We start from the raw sequence: 18,669 nt of genomic DNA, 5'->3' as shown, positions 1-18,669 counted from the left end.
GGAGCATGCGCTTGGGATAAAGCAAACGAAGAAGAACATTAATCTTGATGAGAGATATTTGGCCCAGCCATGAAATTGAGAGAGCTTTCCATCTCTGAAATAACAGATCAAACTTGGGGGTAATAAAAATGCCTAGGTATCGGAACCCTGCCCGTGACCATTTAAAAGGGAACTGAGGGCCACCTTCAACTTGATTAGATTAGATTACATTACATTAGATTAGATTTAGATTACATTACATTACATTACAGTGTGGAAGCAGGCCCTTCGGCCCAACAAGTCCACACCGACCCGCCGAAGCGTAACCCACCCATACCCCTACATTTACCCCTTACCTAACACTACGGGCAATTTAGCATGGCCAATTCACCTGACCTGCACATCTTTGGATTGTGGGAGAAAACCGGAGCACCCGGAGGAAGCCCACACAGACACGGGGAGAACGTGCAAACTCCACACAGTCAGTCGCCTGAGGCGGGAATTGAACCCGAGTCTCTGGCACTGTGAGGCAGCAGTGCCACTGTGCCGCCCACTTCTGGCACATCCTTGAGGTTCCCCAAAGGCATAGCCTCCGATTTTGCAAAGTTAATCTTATATCCTGAAATAGCTCCAAATTAATTGATACATTGTATCAAATAGGGTATTGAGGTCATCGGGTTCGATAAAAACAGAAGGACATCATCCACGTACAATGTAATCTTGTGTGCCCTCGATCCCACTTCTGGAGCGGTTATATGGACGTTCTGACGAATGGCCTCTGCCAGCGGCTCAATCACCAATGTAAATAACAATGGTGAGGGGGGCAGCCTTACCGGCCAGAGGGTGGCGATATAAAACCTCCACCCACCCAACCCAACCCAATAAAGCCATTCCACTCGGTCAAATGCTTTCTGTGCATCTAAGGAAATCACCAACCCCTGAATCGATTGTTGCTGACAAACCTGGACCATATTCAGCAAACATCTAAAATTGTTAGAGGACCTACGGCCCTTTATAAAGCCTGTCTGGTCCTCTTTAACAATATGGGGCAACACCTTTTCCAATCTCAGTGCCAGAATCTTGAAATCTGAATTTAATAGAGAGATGAGCCTGTATGAGGCACAATCCTCAGGAACCTTCCCCTTCCTAAGAATTACGAAAATATTAGCTTCTCTTAAAGATGGTGGTAGGCATTCATGCATATAGGAGTGATTGTACATCTCCAACATCAGCCCTGACAGAATCCCTATAAACTCCTTATAAAACTGATGGGAGACCATCAGGGCCAGGAGCTTTCCCACTTAAGTTGTTTAGTTGCCTCCTGTATTTCCTGAACTGTCAAGGGGGCATTAATGAGAGAGGCCTGTTCCAGGGTTACCCCTGGAAGGTCCACATTCTTAAAAAAAGCCTCCATTTTAGCCCTGTAGTCCTCACAACCTTCAGTCCAATACAATTCAGAGTAAAAGCTCCGAAAAGCCTCATTAATCTTTTTAGCATCATATCTAAGGACCCCGGCGCTGTCTCTGATTGCAGTAATGGGTTGGGGAGCACGCTTTTTCCTAGTCAGGTACGCTAAATACTTCTCTAGCCTATCCCCATATTCAAACAGCTTTTGTCTACCAAAAGCAAGTTCTTTCTTTGCGTTTTGTGTCAGTATTGAATTCAAGGTAGCCCGGAGGGCTGTGATTCGCTGTAGCTTAGTCGCCGAAGGCCATGCAAAATGTGCCTCCTCGACGGCTTTCAACCGCGTCTCAAGTAGACGCTGCTGTTCCTCCTTCTGTCATTTCCGGCTAGCTGAATAGGAAATAGCTAATCCCCTCATAAAGGCCTTAGCAGTCTTCCATAGCCGTGCCTGAGTTGATAGTCAAGAATTCCTGAAACTCCTTCAAAAAGTATTCCACAAATTTGGAATCCTTAAGGAGAAAAGGGTCCAAACTCCAGTGCTGCAAACCTAGCCCCTCACTCTTGGCCTTAACCTCCAAATATACTGCTGTGTGATCAGAGATAGCTATATTCTCAGTTTTACAACCCATAATTGAATCCAGAAGGGCCAAGGGAGCCCAGGAAGAGGTCAATCCTTGTGTGACATTTATGTGAGTTTGAAAAAAAGGTGAAATCCCTGCCGGTAGGGTGAAGCCATCTGCAAATGTCCACCAGCCCCAACTCCTTGCCTAAGTCAACCACCTGCTTAGCCTGCGAAGAAATAGTTGGGGGCCCACAAGGCATCCTGTCCACTGTCTGATCCAAAAGACAATTAAAATCCCCCCTATAATAATGTGCCATGTTCCAAAAGCACTCAGCTTAGAGAAAGCACTAATCAAAAATTTGAGGGGATGCGCTGGAGGACAGTAGACATTTAGAATTCCATATTCCTCCCCATGTATCAGGGCTTTAAGTATCATAAACCGTCCCTGCTCACCTTTCACCTCTAATAATATGAACAGAAGATTTTTCTAGATAAGTACCGCCATTCCCCTACTTTTAGTTGTAAAGGATGAAAAAAATACCCGGTCATAACACCCCTGTTGTAATTTCAGGTGTATGCCATCATCAAGATGGGTTTCCTGCAACAAAGTGATATCAACCCTTTCCCTCTTAAGGCTAGAAAGCACTTTTTTTCCTTTTAACAGGCGAAGACTTCCCTTGATGTTCCAGGTGCACCATTTAATAAGACACTTAGCCATATCCCCTTTCAGAGACTCTTGAACCTCTGGGACGGACAGCCCTGCTTACAAAGTGCCGAGCACAAGTAAATAAAGACTCATAGAGTCGAAGAACTATATCTACAAAAACTACTCTATCATAACTATAAACATCTACTACTATCAAAAAACTACAAAGAAAACCAATTATAAAACGTTGAATGGAAAACTCTTCCCCATCCCCATAGGAGTCACTCACCCTACTCATCCCCTCCTTCACAGCTCCTTCAAACCCAGACTGTGCCCTAGCCTTAGGCCAGAAAAAAAAATGGAAATGATCCTTAAATCAACAGAAAAAAAGACAAAGTCAGGATGAGCACTCCACCCATCCCTGGCTTCACGTCTCAAACAGACTTTTAACATTTCTGTTGTCTTAAAAACAATTTTGTTAAGTTGCTTTAACAACCAACTTTTAAAAACAAAATATTTCTCATTCCAAATTCTAAGTTCAAATTGGATATCGTCTAAATGCAACTCAATTATGTTTTGAGAGCAGGTCTTTTACAGTAAGAAATCATCTTTTTGTTTTTACAATGTCTTAAAAAAAACTTAGGTTCATACTATTCGCAGACAAATTTACTTTATAAATGCTAAGAATCAAAGCAGTTTAAGTCTTTTACTTTCAGATTACCTTTTGTTTTATTATGTTCTTCAATTAAATGTAAGTGATGCTATTATTACCTGTCAGAGGAACACTCTGAATAAAATACAATTTTCACAGGGGACTTCTTTAACTTAACTGGGGAAAAAGGACTTGTGCAATGTCTTGATCTCTTCCTTAACCATCCAAGGGTTCTTCACCCACCTTTTGTGCCTCTGTCCTTGCCCTGTCCTGACTGGTATTATAATCCAGTTTGGATTCAGATATCAGAGAAGTGGAATAGGGGGAAACCCCCTCAATTGTGTTCCTAAGGTTACTTGCCTGTCTTGAACGATAGTCTCCACTACTGTACGTTCGCAGATTTCTGTTTGGCATGTTTAGATTTTGATAACCCGAGGATGCAGTCCATTTCATGATCGCCTCAGAATCAATATCCAGTTGTCCATTTGTAATGCTGGGCCTACCCATAATCCTTTTTCCCTTGTTATGCATTGTATTGGGGAAGCTGCAATCGTTCTTACACTACAGCTTTTTTTTTTGACAAATTCCAGCAGCTCCCTTTCGTCCTTATCCAAGTGTAAAGAGCACAAATGGGCATTGTAGGTGAACTTACTCCAGCCCTTTTCTTACTCCATTGTTCCTTTCTAAATCTCTCTCAAAGGCCTCACAAAGACACACTCAATTGCTGTCTCATATTTCTACAATTTCCATGATGCATCCTGCTACCAATTATTCTAACTTTTCCATTTAACTGTCTGTTGTATTCTAAAATATCCCAATGCCACAGTGACTTCCTCTTGCTTTAAGAATTACTTAATGCGCATTTAATTACAATCTAAGCCTGCTGCCTCCCAACTTCTCCAATGTAAAGTTGAGAAGCTGGGAAGCAGTAACTTATACCTTGAGTGGCAGGTGAGGGTGGCTTGTGATCGCAGATACTAAACAGGCAGTCAGCGATTTGTTAGAAGCAACAATTTAGATAAAATACATTCTTCAAATAGACAAAGAACTGTGTAAAACCATGACAATTTATCAATAATTTTATTCTTGTCTCATACAATTGATATCCCATTGAGTGTTGGGTTGAGCTCAGTTAATCTCACTTATTGTAGTACTGGACATGAGACAATTTAATGACTTTGCACTGGATTCAGCCTTGCGTTCCCAAAAGAAAAAGAACATTCTGCACCACCTAAAACAGCCAATTATCAAAGGTCTTGCTGTTTAGATACTTGAATTTTGTTGTAGTAAAATATAGTGCTGTGCCTATAATTTGGTAGTTTTAGATGAGGCTGTTACACTGCCAAATTAGAAACTGCAGGTAGAAGATAGGTAATACAAAAGTCCTAATCAATTAGAGATGCTGTGCTTATTACATGTTGCATTGAGAAACCCCATAAAGAGTTTTATAATGTGGTTTTCTTTCAAAAGAATACTGCAGGATCATACTGAAGGGAGCAGCATGCATAACCAAGCCTTGCAGACAATGCAAGAGAGGCTTCTGGAAGCAGAATCATCACTTAAACGACAACAAGACAGTTACAATCAAATGCAGGTTTGTTTTGGGGGCAAGAAATCCAACTCCTTTTACTGGCTTGGCAGCTGAGCATCACAGATAATGCAACTTGGATATCTCGCATCTACTGTATTTGCCTTATTAACATTAGAGATTTAATTACGAGTCAATAGTTCACAGTAATTTTGCAGATCTACGTTCAGGTCAAACTCTTCACACCCACCTCAGGAATATCCTAAGTTATTTTATAAGTACATTAAGGGTGAAAGAATAATGGAAAGAGTAGGGTCCATGGAGTACCAAAATGTGGCAGTGCTCATTAGTGAGAGGGATGATGAGGATATAGAAATTCGGGAGAAAGACTATGATATACAGAAATAAATTAGCATAATCAGAAAGGAGGTTCAGAGTGGTCTGGCAGGCTTAAAAGCAGATCAGTTTCCATGGCCAGATGCAAGGTATCCTAGGTTGTTAAGTGAGGCCAGCGATGAAATAGCAAGAATGCTGGTGATAATTTCATGCCTGTCTGGCCTGAAGAGATGTGCTGGAGGGCTGGTGGGCAGCCAATGCAGTTGCATTATTCAAGAAGGAAGCAAGAGATAAACCTTGAAATTACAGGTCGGTCAGTCCAACCTCCATGGTGAGGAAACTATTGGAAACAATTCTGAGGAACAGAATTAATCTATACTTGGCGAGGCAGGGCTTAATCAAGAGTAGCCAGCATGGTTTTGTTAAGGGGAAGTCACGTCTGATCGATTTGATTGTAATCTTTGAAAGGTAACCGGGTGTGTCAATAAGGGCAATGTATTTGATGCAGTCTGCTCGGACTTCAACAAGGCTTCTAGTAAAAACTCCACATGAGAGACTGATAGCAAAGGAAAGAGCCCATGCGATCCAAGGAAATTTGACAAATTGAGCCACAATTGCCTGGTGGCGGGAAGCAGTGGATGATGGTCGAGGGATGTTTTTGTGACTGGAACCATATATCCAGTGGGGTTCTGCCAGGATCAGTGTGGAGGGCCTTTGCTGTTTGTGATATGTATAAAAGTTTTAACTTGAATATAGGAGGGTTCATCAGTAAGTTCATGAACAATATGAAAATTAGTAAGATGAATAGCCTTAGATTACAAGAGGATATAGACGGCCTGATCAGTGGCAAATGGAATCCGATCTGTATGTGTGAGGCGTTGCACGTGATCGGGACACTGAGATAAGGACATGCGTTATGACCTGTAGGACCCTAGAGAGCACGAAGTATCAGAGGGACCCTGATGTACATGTTTCCTTGTCCCTTAACGGGACAGCTAGATAAAAGTGGTTAAGATACTTGCCTTTGTTAGCGGAGACATTGTGTTTAAGAGCAATGAGGTTATGCTGGAACTGTATAAGACATTGGTTAGGCCATGGCTAGAGTATGGTGTGCTGTTCTGCAAAGCACGCTGTAAGCAGGTTGTAAATGTACTGGAAAGGGTGCAGAGGAGATGTTGCCTGGGCTACGGAGTTTTCTTTTTGAAGAGAGATTGAACAGACTAGGATTATTTTCTTTGGAGCAGAGGAGGCTGAGGGGGGGGGCGTGACTGAGATGTATAGATTTAATATGGACATAGACAGGAAGGGTTTCCCGTTGATTGAGGGATCAGCGACTGGGAAGTGTTGATTTAGGATGTGGGGCAGGAGGTAAAGAAAATGGTTTTCAGAGGAACGTTTTCAGGGGGGACCTCACTGCCAATAAAAGTGATAGAGGCATACACCCTCAATATTTAAGTGTTTAGATTTATACTTGTAATGACAAGGCATTGAGGACTATGGGCCAAGTCCTGTAAAATGGAATTTGAATAGTTAAGAACTGGTTTTTGACTGACTCAGACTTGGTCTGGAACCCATTCCTCTCCTGTAGACCTTTCTGATTCCATGATCTATATTGCTTTTCAAACATCTAAAGCTGAAAATTTAGAAATCATTCTTTTGAGAATTCGACTCTCAAATAAAGATTTTTCTAAGTGGATTAATCCTTGTACTACTAATCCAATTCATGTCCAATAGCTTGTTTGCCATTGCAGAAAGAAACCGAATAAAGAGTGACAATTTTATTCATTCAGAATACTTATTTTTTTCATGTACTATATTTTCTGGATGCTGTATATGTAGAGCAAATATGAGTGGGGGTATGCAGTTTGCAAAGCCTGTGGTGAAGGAAAAGATATGGCTGTCACCTGCCAACTTTCCACTCTCCCTATTAGTGAGTTGACTTGACCAGTATTGTTTTAAGTTCTACATTTCATCATTCAATAATAAAGTAGGGAGACAAATGTAAAACAAAAATGCACATGTATTGTATTAGTGAGTTGCACGGTGGCACAGTGGTTAGCACTGCTGCCTCACAGCGCCAGAGACCCGGATTCAATTCCTGCCTCAGACGACTCTGTGTGGAGTTTGCACATTCTCCCCGTGTCTGCGTAGGTTTCCTCCGGATGCTCCGGTTTCCTCCCACAGTCCAAAAAATGTGCAGCTTAGGTGAATTGGCCATGCTAAATTGCCCATAGTGTTAGGTGAATGATTCTAAATGGATTGCGCTTCGGCAGATCGGTGTGGACTTGTTGGACCAAAGGGCCTGTTTCCACACTGTAAATAATCTAATCTAATCTAAAACCTATTTTTCATATCTGGAAATTAGATTACTTTACACTGTGGAAACAGGCCCTTTGGCCCAACAAGTCCACACCGACCCGCCGAAGCGCAACCCACCCATACCCCTACATTTACCCCTTACCTAACACTACGGACAATTTAGCATGGCCAATTCACCTGACCTGCACATCTTTGGACTGTGGGAGGAAACCGGAGCACCCGGAGGAAACCCATGCAGACACAGGGAGAATGTGCAAACTCTACACAGTCAGTCGCCTGAGGTGGGAATTGAACCCAGGTCTCTGGTGTTGTGAGGCAGCAGTGCTAACCACTGTGCCACCGTGCTGCCCAAATTAGTAATTTATTTAAATAGAGAAAACCGATATAACATTTTTTTGGGCAAATTCTAGTTCCTCCTGCTCTAGCTATTAGGAGAAAGTGAGGACTGAAGATGCTGGAGATCAGAGATGAAAAATGTGTTGCTAGAAAAGCGCAGCAGGTCACGCAGCATCCAAGGAGCAGGGGAATCGATGTTTCGGGCAAAAGCCCTTCTTCTGAATGAGGAAGATGTGCCAAGCAGGTTAAGATAAAAGGTAGGGAGGAGGGACATGGGGGAGGGGCGTTGGGAATGTGATAGGTGGAAGGAGGTTAAGGTGAGGGTGATAGGCTGGAGAGGGGGTGGGGGCAGAGAGGTCAGGAAGAAGATTGCAGGTCAAGAAGGCAGTGCTGAGTCCGAGGGTTGGGATTGAGATAAGCTGGGGGGAAGGGGAAATGAGGAAGCTGGAGAAATCTGCATTCATCCATTATGGTTGGAGGGTTCCTAGGCGGAAGATGAGGCGCTCTTCCTCCAGGCGTCGTGTTACCATGGACCTGCATGTCCTTGGCGTAGGGGGAGTTAAAGTGTTCAGCCACGGGGCAGTTGGGTTGGTTGGAGAGGGTGTCCCAGAGGTGTTCTCTGAAACGTTCCGCAAGTAGGCGGCTTGTCTCTCCGATGTAGAGGAGGCCACGTCGGGTGCAGCGGATGCAGTAAATGATGTGTGTGGAGGTGCAGGTGAATTTGAGGTGGATATGGAAGGATCCCTTGGGGCCTTGGAGGGAAGTAAGGGGGGAGGTGTGGGCGCAAGTTTTGCATTTCTTGCGATTGCAGGGGAAGGTGCCAGGAGTGGAGTTTGGGTTGGTGGGGGGTGTGGACCTGACGAGGGATTTGCAGAGGGAGTGGTCTTTCCGGAACGCTGATAGGGGACGGGAGGGAAATATATCCTTGGGGGTGGGGTTTGTTTGGAGGTGGCGCCCACATCTCCCCCCTCACTTCCCTCCAAGGCCCCAAGGGATCCTTCCATATCCGTCACAAATTCACCTGCATCTCCACACACGTCATTTACTGCATCCGCTGCACTCGATGTGGCATCCTCTACATTGGGGAGACAGGCCACCTATATGCGGAACGTTTCAGAGAACACCTCTGGGACACCCGCACCAACCAACCCAACCGCCCCGTGGCTGAACACTTTAACTCCCCCTCCCACTCCGCCAAGGACATGCAGGTCCTTGGCTTTCTCCATCGCCAGATCATGGTGACACGGCGCCTGGATGAAGACCACCTCATCTTACGCCTAGGAACCCTCCAACCACAAGTGATGAATGCAGATTTCTCCAGCTTCCTCATTTCCCCTCCCCCCACCTTATCTCAGTCCCAACCCTCGGACTCAGCACCGCCTTCTTGACCTGCAATTTTCTTCCCGACCTCTCCGCCCCCACCCCCTCTCTGGCCTATCACCCTCACATTAACCTCCTTCCACCTATCGCATTCGAACGCCCCTCCCCCAAGTCCCTCCTCCCTCCCTTTTATCTTAGCCTGCTTGGCACACCTTCCTCATTCCTGAAGAAGGGCTTATGCCCGAAATGTCGATTCCCCTGCACCTTGGATGCTGCCTGACCTGCTGCGTTTTTCCAGCAACACATTTTTCAGCTCTGCCCTAGCTATTGCCTAACTCTACAAATGATTAATTTATCATCTATGATGGTTGAACTTATGGAAGTATCTATGCTTACTGAACTTGCAAAAAAGATCTTGGAATGCCTTAGCTTTACTTAGCCTCTTCTCAGTTCACCTTCACACTCTTTGTCATCTTAATTCACAGAACTCTTGAGTAATAAACATAAAATGAATATATTTTTCACATATCTATTCAAACTTCTCTTCTCCCTGGTCAATGAGTAAGAAATGGATACAAATTTATTTCCTTTAGATACCTGAGCATGAATAATTGCTGGGACTTAATATGGAGTATCCCTTTTTCATTAGGTGTGATGCATACAATATAATTTTATTTCCAGATCTCCTTTAGCAATACTTTCTTTACCTATAAACCATAAAAATTATTAAAATTAACCTGGTCTTTTCTCAGGATTGTATAAAATGTTTGAGATGAGCTGAAACACGTCTTTTGTACCTTCTTTTCAGAATGAGTTTGCAGCTAGACTCAATAAGGTGGAGCTTGAACGCCAAAGTCTTGCAGAAACACTGACTGCGTCTGAGAGAAAGGTGATTGAAGAGAAGAAGAGGGCAGATGATCAGCAGCAAAAGCTCAAAACTGTTAAGACCAGTTTGGATTTGGCTAAACAGGAATTAATGGACTACAAACAAAAGGCTACCAGAATTCTTCAGGTGTGAACAAGGTTATGTGAAAATTGAAATTTGACGTGGGGGTATGACTTTCGGCCCCTCAAGCCTACATTGCCGCCTGACAAGATCATGGCTAGTCTGATTGTCGCCTCAACTGCACTTTCCTGTCCACCCCTATTACTGTTTGAACTCCATTGTTAGTCAGAAAAAAAGCTAACTCTGCCTTAACAATTTTCACTGATCCCACCTCCACTTCTCTTTGTGGAAGACGTTCACAATCTTGCAATCTTGAAAATATTTTTCTTCAACTCTCTCCGAAATGGAATGCCCCTTCTAGTTCTAGTCTTTCTCCCAAGGGAAAAGCATGTTTTTTGTATGTTTCAATAAGATCACCTCTTAGTCTTCTGAACTTCCGTGGATGCAGACACAACCTGTCAAACCTTTCCTCATAAGGTAGCTCTTTCATCCGAGGAAGTAGTCAAATGAACTTTCTCTGAACTGCTAGTGCATTTTATAAATAAGCAGATCAAAACTGTACACTGTATTCTAGATGTCTTATCAAAGTCTGGTACAACTATAGCAAAGTATCCCCAAGGAATGCAGAAGTCCTATGTTTGCAGCAAAGTTGGTCACTTAATTTTTTTAAAATTCATTTGTGGGATGTGGTTATTGATGGTTGGGATAGCTTTTCATGCCCTTTCTTAATTGCCTAGAGGGCAGTTCAAAGTCAACCACACTGCTGTGTTCTGGACTAGGCCAGACAACTCAAAACATTCCTCAGCAGGCAGCCCAGACTGTAACTTTGCTATTTGTTTCGGTAAATGTACAGTGAAAATTACCCAGAATAAGTTATCTAGGTTGACTAGGTTTTCAAACAGACAAAAATGTATTCACAAAGTTACAGAATGAAACACACAGAACAGAATATAGATTCCCACAGAACTCAGTCTATCCAAACTAGACTTAATTATGCTGTTCCGAAAGTACGCAACAGTCCCAATAAACAAATTCCTTAAACATTGTTTCAGTTTTACTCTGAGGCTTACAGGTCGAAGTTAGAAGGGCAGAAGGAGAGAGAGTTCAGCAGCTTGTTTCACCCATCCCCTGCTGCAACTGAACTAATAACAAGAATTCAGCTTGTTTCACCCATCCCCTGCTGCAACTGAACTCACAACAAGAATTTCAGCTTGTTTCACCCATCCCCTGCTGCAACTGAACTCACAACAAGAATTCAGCTTGTTTCACCCATCCCCTGCTGCAACTGAACTCACAACAAGAATTTCAGCTTGTTTCACCCATCCCCTGCTGCAACTGAACTCACAACAAGAATTCAGCTTGTTTCACTCATCCCTTGCTGCAACTGAACTAACAACAATAATTCAGCTTCCAGGACTGACCCCTCCTGTTTCATTAAACAGGTTACTTGTAAAACATGAAAGCTTTGGCCTCAAGTCTCGTCTGTTTACATATAAACAAAAAAGGTCTCTCAGTAAGTCCTTTCATCTCTGTACCAAACCAGTCGATTTGGAGCCCGTATTGCTTTATAACCCCTCTGAGAAAAAAAAACCAAGGACACAGTATCCTTGAGAAAAGGAACAGCTTCTGGAAAAAGGACTAGCTTTGTGACAGCTGTGGGTCTGGAGTCACATGTAGGCCTGATGAGGAAAAGGTATCAGTTTCCATCCCAAAGGATATTAGTGAACCAATAGGTTTTTTGAGCAATTAACAATGGTTTCACAGTTGTTAGCCTCTATATTCCACGTTTTTATTGATTTTTAAATTCCACCATCTGCTATGGTAAGATTCAAACCAGAGTTCCCGGAATATTGCCTGGATTAGTCCAATGATAGTACCACTAGGCCATTGCTTTCCATTAAATCTACGGTGTCAAGACACGATTTGACATTTAAGTCCCAGACAACAGACTCTGCAAAAAGAGCTTGTTTCTGTCATATCTTGAAAGCAAAAAGTTCGTGCAAAATGGGACATCGTTTGGAATTATTATTGTAGGAACAGAAAATGTTTTCACCAATGCTATTGCAGAATATTAGCGGCTATTGAGGCAGAGATTATCACTTTTAGAGAGTCTTGGGATAATTATTCAATAAGAAACAACATAGAAGTGAAAAGTGCAAGAGAATGAATATAAGTCAGCTGCAGTTGAAAAGCTGTAACAAATTGCCAGGTCTCCTTTAGACCAAGAGACATCACTTCCACAGTTTTAATGTTCTTTATTCATAGACATGATTATAAAATACTAGTTAATTTTCATGTTTATATTTGAGTGTGAATACTTTTTAAACAAAATTTTGCTGTTGCTTTACAGAATTTAACCTTGGTCAGTAGATGGCAAAAGTGTGCTTTGGGAGCAAAAATAAATTGTGTAGCTTAATCGGTTTCCATGTTTGTATCATCTCCATCATTTTACTTCTGTAGTTTATTACCAGCAATGACCAATTTTAAGTCAGATTCTTGAATATAAATTAACGTATTGCCTTTTTTTAATGATCCATTTTAACTATTTTGAATAGAACTTATCAAAGTTTAATCAGAAAGATTAAAATTTGATTATTGTACTTCCCATTGAAGTTATGAACGTGTTTTGTGGATTTGAGACGTACTGATGATTATGAAGTAGATTTATACAGTGATCTGCAGTAAATGGATTATAATTCTGAAACAACAATAAATAAATTTGTTGTTAAGTATTAATACACATTGTTTCCACAGTCCAAAGAAAAACTGATTAACAGCCTCAAAGAAGGTTCTGGAATCGAAGGTTTAGAAAGCCATGCTGTAAGCACCATGGAACTGGAAGAACTGCGGCATGAGCGTGACATGCAACGTGAAGAAGTCCAAAAATTGCTGGGTCACATTCAGCAGCTGAGGGTGGAACTGCAGGTAATCGATTATCTACTTCCAACAGCTGTAATATTCTTGCAAAAAATTACACTTTGTTGTTAGCTTTAGCAGTCCTTGAACAAAGTGCTCAGACAAGAATTTGACCCCTTACCTATGGATGGATGTTCTGGCTATGGAAGAAGTGCAACAAAGGTTTTCCAGACTGATATCATGGATTACAGGCCTGATATATGTCAAGAGACTTCATTAATCTGGACTATATTTAATGGATTTCAGAAGAATGAGAGTGTACATCATAGAAATCTATCAAATTCCAGAAGAACTAGGGTACATACAAGCAGGATATTCCCAATGACTAAATTAGAGTGGTGCTGGAAAAGCACAGCAGATCAGGCAGCATCCGAGGAGCAGGAAAATCAACATTTTGGGCAGGAGCCCTTCATCAGGAATGGTCCCTGATGAAGGGCTCCGGCCCAAAACGTCTGTCTTCCTGCTCCTTTGATGCTGCCTGACGTGTGCTTTTCCAGCACCACTTCAGTCTTGTCTCTGATCTCCAGCATCTGCAATCCTCACTTTCACCTATACCCAATGACTGGGAAGTCCAGACCTCAGGTTTACAGCCAAAAGATACAGAGTAGGCCTGAGATGAGAAATTCCCGCACTGAGAGAGTGAGCCTGAGGAATTCTCTGCTTCAATAGTTGGGCCAAAACTTGGAATGCTTTCAAGAAGGAATTAGATATATTTATGACTAAAGTGATTAAAGGGTATGAGGAGAAAGCCAGAACAGAGTATTGAGTTGGATGATCCACCATGATCATATCAAATGATGCATCAGCCTCAAAGGACTGATCAGCCTACTCCTGACCCTGTTTTCTCTGTCTCAGTATCTATCTGGGAGGCACTTTGGTGCAGGAGAGTGTGGTCATTGGTGACTTTCAGCCGTTGTCCACGTGCTTCTTGTCTGAAAATCAGGTGGCACTTTAAACACTCCTATGTTCACTTGATTCAGTTTAGGTAGATATTAACTGCTTTGATAATTTTCCTAGCAAGCCACTCACTTTGTAGTGATTATTGCAGAAGACCCACCACCACTCTATTGTGACAACTAGAGATGATCAGTAGATGCTAGTCTTTCCAGTGATGTCATATGTTGGAGAATTATGTGCAAGAAAATAAGCTAGCCAGTGTTTCACTGTCTAAAACAAATGAGTTTCAGCAAAAACAATAATTTGGCGTTCACAGTCCATCGGTAGAATTCAGATAAGTTACAAGTCTGAAATTTTTGTGTGGCCTTGTACAGATGCACAAGCTGTCAAGTTGGAAACTGTACCATTTCCAGTGAGTGAGGAGAGTGTTTTATTTTAATGTGCATATGAGATTGTTTTAATATGAAGTTAAGCTGTATGGCACAAATTGTTTAAAGGTATGACTATCTGTATTTTTCAAAAATCAATTATTCAGAATCAGGTTCATGTAAGCAGCAAGTTTTCCTGAATCAATCTACCCATGTTGTACTTGGCTATTGCCACCAGGAGGTGCTATGTCAACTGTATGTTTATAAGCTATATTCTAATGTGTTTGTGAATATTACAACCAAGTGCCTTGAAGAACAATAAAATAGTTGTTAAATTGAAGTGTATTTTAATATAGGAATTTGCTATAGAATAACCAACACTGGTTGATTGTTAGAACAGTTATTATAGTGCAACACTTTCTGGTTGAAAGGTTCATTTTACAAAAAAAGTCTAAAACAATGTTTACTGATAAGAGAAAAAGGTCAAGAACTGAAAATCCTCAGTCACAAGCCCTTTTGCTGTCAGTGATATCAAAGTCCCAATTTCAGTGCACCATCTTGGGTAACAAATGATGATTAATAAACAGGAATGAGGGAAAATATTTTATTGTATATATTTAGTAACAGAGTTCAAACTAATTCAGTGGTGACTGAACAAGCACCATTGCCATTTTCCTGATTTTTTTTTTTAAGTTTTGCTATTAAGTATCACTTTGTAATTTCATCCCCTTCCTATTTGAAGCACTGGCTATATAAATAATTAGAACTAAAATTGAGTAATTGTACTACTTTGTATCCATTCAAAGAAATATGAAGTTTAGGTTTGGCTGGACATGTATGTAAAACTTAAATTCTGCTTACTGATTAAACTTATTCACCTGACATCAATGACAGGATACAGAGACACAGCAATTGGGTGAGGCAGAGTCATCCAGGGAACAAATACAAGAACTACATGAACAAATCAACACGCTAACAGGAACCAAAAAGGAGCTGGAGGCCGAACTGGACCGACAGAAACAGGCAAAACATAAATTGTTCCTAGCTGTTCTTAACATTAATGTTGCTGTCTATTTATATTATTTTGACTTGTTCTGTGGCACAAATATGCACTGCATTATGATTGAGTATTGAAATATTGAAACATAGCACCTCCCTGCAAATCTGTTTAGTTATGCAGTGTAAAATTTCTAGAAAAGCTACAGATTGATATTCAAGACAACTGCATCAATCAGTCAATAAAAATATAGTTTACATTTCTAATATAGTTGAATATTTAGATGGTGCTATACATCATTGCTTCAAAAGCAATTTAGTCTTTCACTAGTAAATAGAGTTCTTTAGCATTATGAAGTAAAATGGATTTTAAATTTTTTTTTTACAAACTTTGAGCTGCCAATGTAAAACTTCTAAACATACAGATATGGGCACACACTTTTTCTTATGCTGCTGTTTTCCCACATTTCTGGAAAACTGACAAGAATGCAGCTTTCAAATGCTTATAGGCTGAATCAAAATCCAATTTGTGAAGTGTCACTAGACTGAGGTACTTTAGGGAACTACTTGGGAAGGGAAAGAGCTTGTCTCACTAAATTGTGCTAATTTGTAACATTTGTTAGACGTGAATATGACAATAAGTCAAGGAGTTATCTCGGACTGATAGAACATACACGAGGTGCTTCCACGTGGAAGAAGTTGGCTAATGAAGCTTCTGCATACTTTATTTAATGACTTATGTTTATCACACTGGTTTGAATTTATAGGAGTTTCAATACATCGAAGAGGAACTGCACAGGACAAAGAACACACTACAGTCTAGAATCAAGGACCGAGAGGAGGAAATTCAGAAGCTTCGGAATCAGGTACTACTTCACTTGTCTGTTTTGTATCACCTTTTTTGGGGGAAATATGATTGTTTACCTCCACAGCTTCAAAGTATTTCCATGTTAATTCTGATGTAGTGAATATTACTATTAACGTCCTGTCATGTTTATAGTTGGGCGTTCAAAATGAGAATGTTTGAACCTGGGACTTGAGTGTTAAAAAGTGGAAGGAACTATTGATTCAAGAACTGACTTTGTAGGTGGGAAGCTGATGGAAAGTGATGTTGGGGTTGAGGAGGTTGCAAGTCTTGAGACTAGGATACCATTGCCTTTGCTGGAAAAGTGCAGGTCACATTTTCTGCTGTCCTGAAATGAATTTACAGCTTCCATTTGGAAGTCAAGATCACTACCGCGTAAATCACAAGATAATCTCGCAGTGAACAGATTTAGTAAACTCAGTCGAATTATGATATTTTCTATTCAGGAGGAAAGGGTTAGATTAGATTACCTACAATATGGAAACAGGCCATATAGGATAAATAGAAAAAGTCTTTTCTCTGGGGTCAGGGAGTCCAGAACTAGAGGGCATAGGTTTAGGGTGAGAGGGGAAAGATATAAAAGAGACCTAAGGGGCAATTTTTTCACGCAGAGGGTGGTACATGTATGGAATGAGCTGCCAGAGGATGTGGTGGAAGCTGGTACAATTGCAACATTTAAGAGGCATTTGGATGGGTATATGAATAGGAAGGGTTTGGAGGGATATGGGCCGGGTGCTGGCAGGTGGGACTAGATTGGGTTGGGATATCTGGTCGGCATGGATGGGTTGAACCAAAGGGTCTGTTTCCATGCTGTACATCTCTATGACTCTATAAGTAAACACTGACCCTCCAAAGAGTAACCCACCCAGACCCATTCTGCGACCCTACATTTATCCCTGACTAATGCACCTAACACTGTGGGCAATTTAGTATGGCCAATTCACCTAACCTGCACATCTTTGGATTGTGGGAGGAAACCAGAGCATCCGGAGGAAACCCATGCAGACACGGGGAGAATGTGCAAACTCCATACAGACAGTCGCATGAGGCTGGAATTGAGCCTGAGTCCTTAGAGCTGTGAGGCAGCAGTGCAAACCACTGAGCCACCATGCCACCCTGTACAGGAGATAGTCTCCTTTCAAAAATATTAATTTTTATATACAGAATAATGGTAGGCTGCAGAAAAATAGGTGGTGAGATGTGGTACAACTATGAAGATATTATTGCCAATCACAGACACACATGCTAAGTGCATATAATTCACCATAAAGAAATAAGTGCATTTTTAACTATTAATGTTGTGCTTTATTACACTGGGAGTGGTTAAAGTATATACCAGAACTTGAATTCAGGGCAAAGCAAATTTATATTGAAGCCAAAAAAAGTATGAATATAGGTAAGAAAGCAGTTGGCTGGTGTATAATGCAGGATGGTGCCAACGACTTGGGTTCATTCCCTGAGTGGGCTATGATATTTCTGTCTCCTTGCCTTGCTTTGGTGTGGAGTGTCATTCTCAAGCTATTTAATGAACAGAGCGATGCTGTGGTTTCTCAAGGTCTATAGCTAATCACCTTATGTGGAAAGCAGGTGGGTATAATTTTGAATTGGAATAAAGTACATAGGAACATAAGAAATAGGAACAGGAATAGGCATGCGGCCTGTTGAGCCTGCTCTGCCATTCAATAAAGATCATTTTCGTGGCCTCACTTCCACTTACCTCACCATAACCCTTAATTCCATAACTGTTCAAAAAACTACCTATCTAGGTAGACTTTGATTGTTCCATTTTTTTCTGTATTATAAGCATCTATGATTATTTCATGCTGTGTTTTGTCATTTTCAAAAAAACCTTCAGCTCACAAACAAAGCCATGAGTAATAGCCACGCTGAACTGGAAAACCGACTTCACCAATTGACTGAGACTTTGATCCAGAAACAGACCATGTTGGAGGCCCTCAGTACAGAGAAGAACTCACTTGTCTTCCAATTGGAACGCTTCGAGCAACAGCTCAAGAGTGTACAGGGAAGCAGTGTTAATGGCCCTGCTGTTAACGTATCATTATTGGAAAATAATGAAGGTAAGCAAGTACAACTTTCAGTGCTGGGAGCTACTGTAGAAAACTCGTTGTTTAGGATTGAGAGGCTGGAAGATAGCCTGAGATGAAGTCTTTGACAACAAATGCAGTTTTAATCAATTCACCTGTATGGAGCACGTTCTGTCCCAGTGCTTGTGACATCACTGCTAGTGGCTCCACAGTGAGTTCACTGTCAGAGAATACCAACAATAAAATGAATGTTTTCCAAGTATTTTAAATTATTTTAAAATGAGGTTATGTGATTTATTCACTGCCCCATTGCAACCACATCCAACACCCTGATCCTGCTCCCACACTGCCTCACCATCCTGTTACTTGCTCTTCACTATTGCTGGGAGCAAGGTATCAGGTGGGAGGAAGGCAGTGAGGGACCTGGAGCTTGACAGCAAATGGAATGGATCATTGTATGAAGTAGGAGCGGTCAGAGGAGAGTGGAGAAGCAAATTGATGGCAGTGCACTTGCACATATTTGGAGAGTCAGCTTCCAGTTCTCGACACGCATT

The 18,669-nt window shown here is 41.5% G+C and overlaps 1 protein-coding gene across 2 annotated transcripts in view; it reads left to right on the top strand.

Annotated features, from left to right (window-relative positions):
* The window catches only part of golga5 (golgin A5), a 44,064-nt gene that overhangs the window by 14,697 nt on the left and 10,698 nt on the right, over positions 1 to 18,669 (top strand). For both annotated transcript variants that reach the window (XM_087989687.1, XM_087989688.1), the window contains exons 5-10: positions 4,714 to 4,837; positions 9,891 to 10,094; positions 12,783 to 12,953; positions 15,104 to 15,232; positions 15,973 to 16,071; positions 17,926 to 18,148. In XM_087989687.1, the coding sequence (XP_087845813.1) occupies positions 4,714 to 4,837; positions 9,891 to 10,094; positions 12,783 to 12,953; positions 15,104 to 15,232; positions 15,973 to 16,071; positions 17,926 to 18,148 (950 nt within the window). The remainder of the gene's footprint in view (positions 1 to 4,713; positions 4,838 to 9,890; positions 10,095 to 12,782; positions 12,954 to 15,103; positions 15,233 to 15,972; positions 16,072 to 17,925; positions 18,149 to 18,669) is intronic.

Source organism: Chiloscyllium plagiosum, unplaced genomic scaffold, assembly GCF_037043375.1.
Source record: "Chiloscyllium plagiosum isolate Xiang-an unplaced genomic scaffold, Cpla_swu_hap1 HiC_scaffold_8, whole genome shotgun sequence".
Taxonomy (NCBI): domain Eukaryota; kingdom Metazoa; phylum Chordata; class Chondrichthyes; order Orectolobiformes; family Hemiscylliidae; genus Chiloscyllium; species Chiloscyllium plagiosum.
This window is presented reverse-complemented; position numbering and strand designations above follow the sequence as displayed.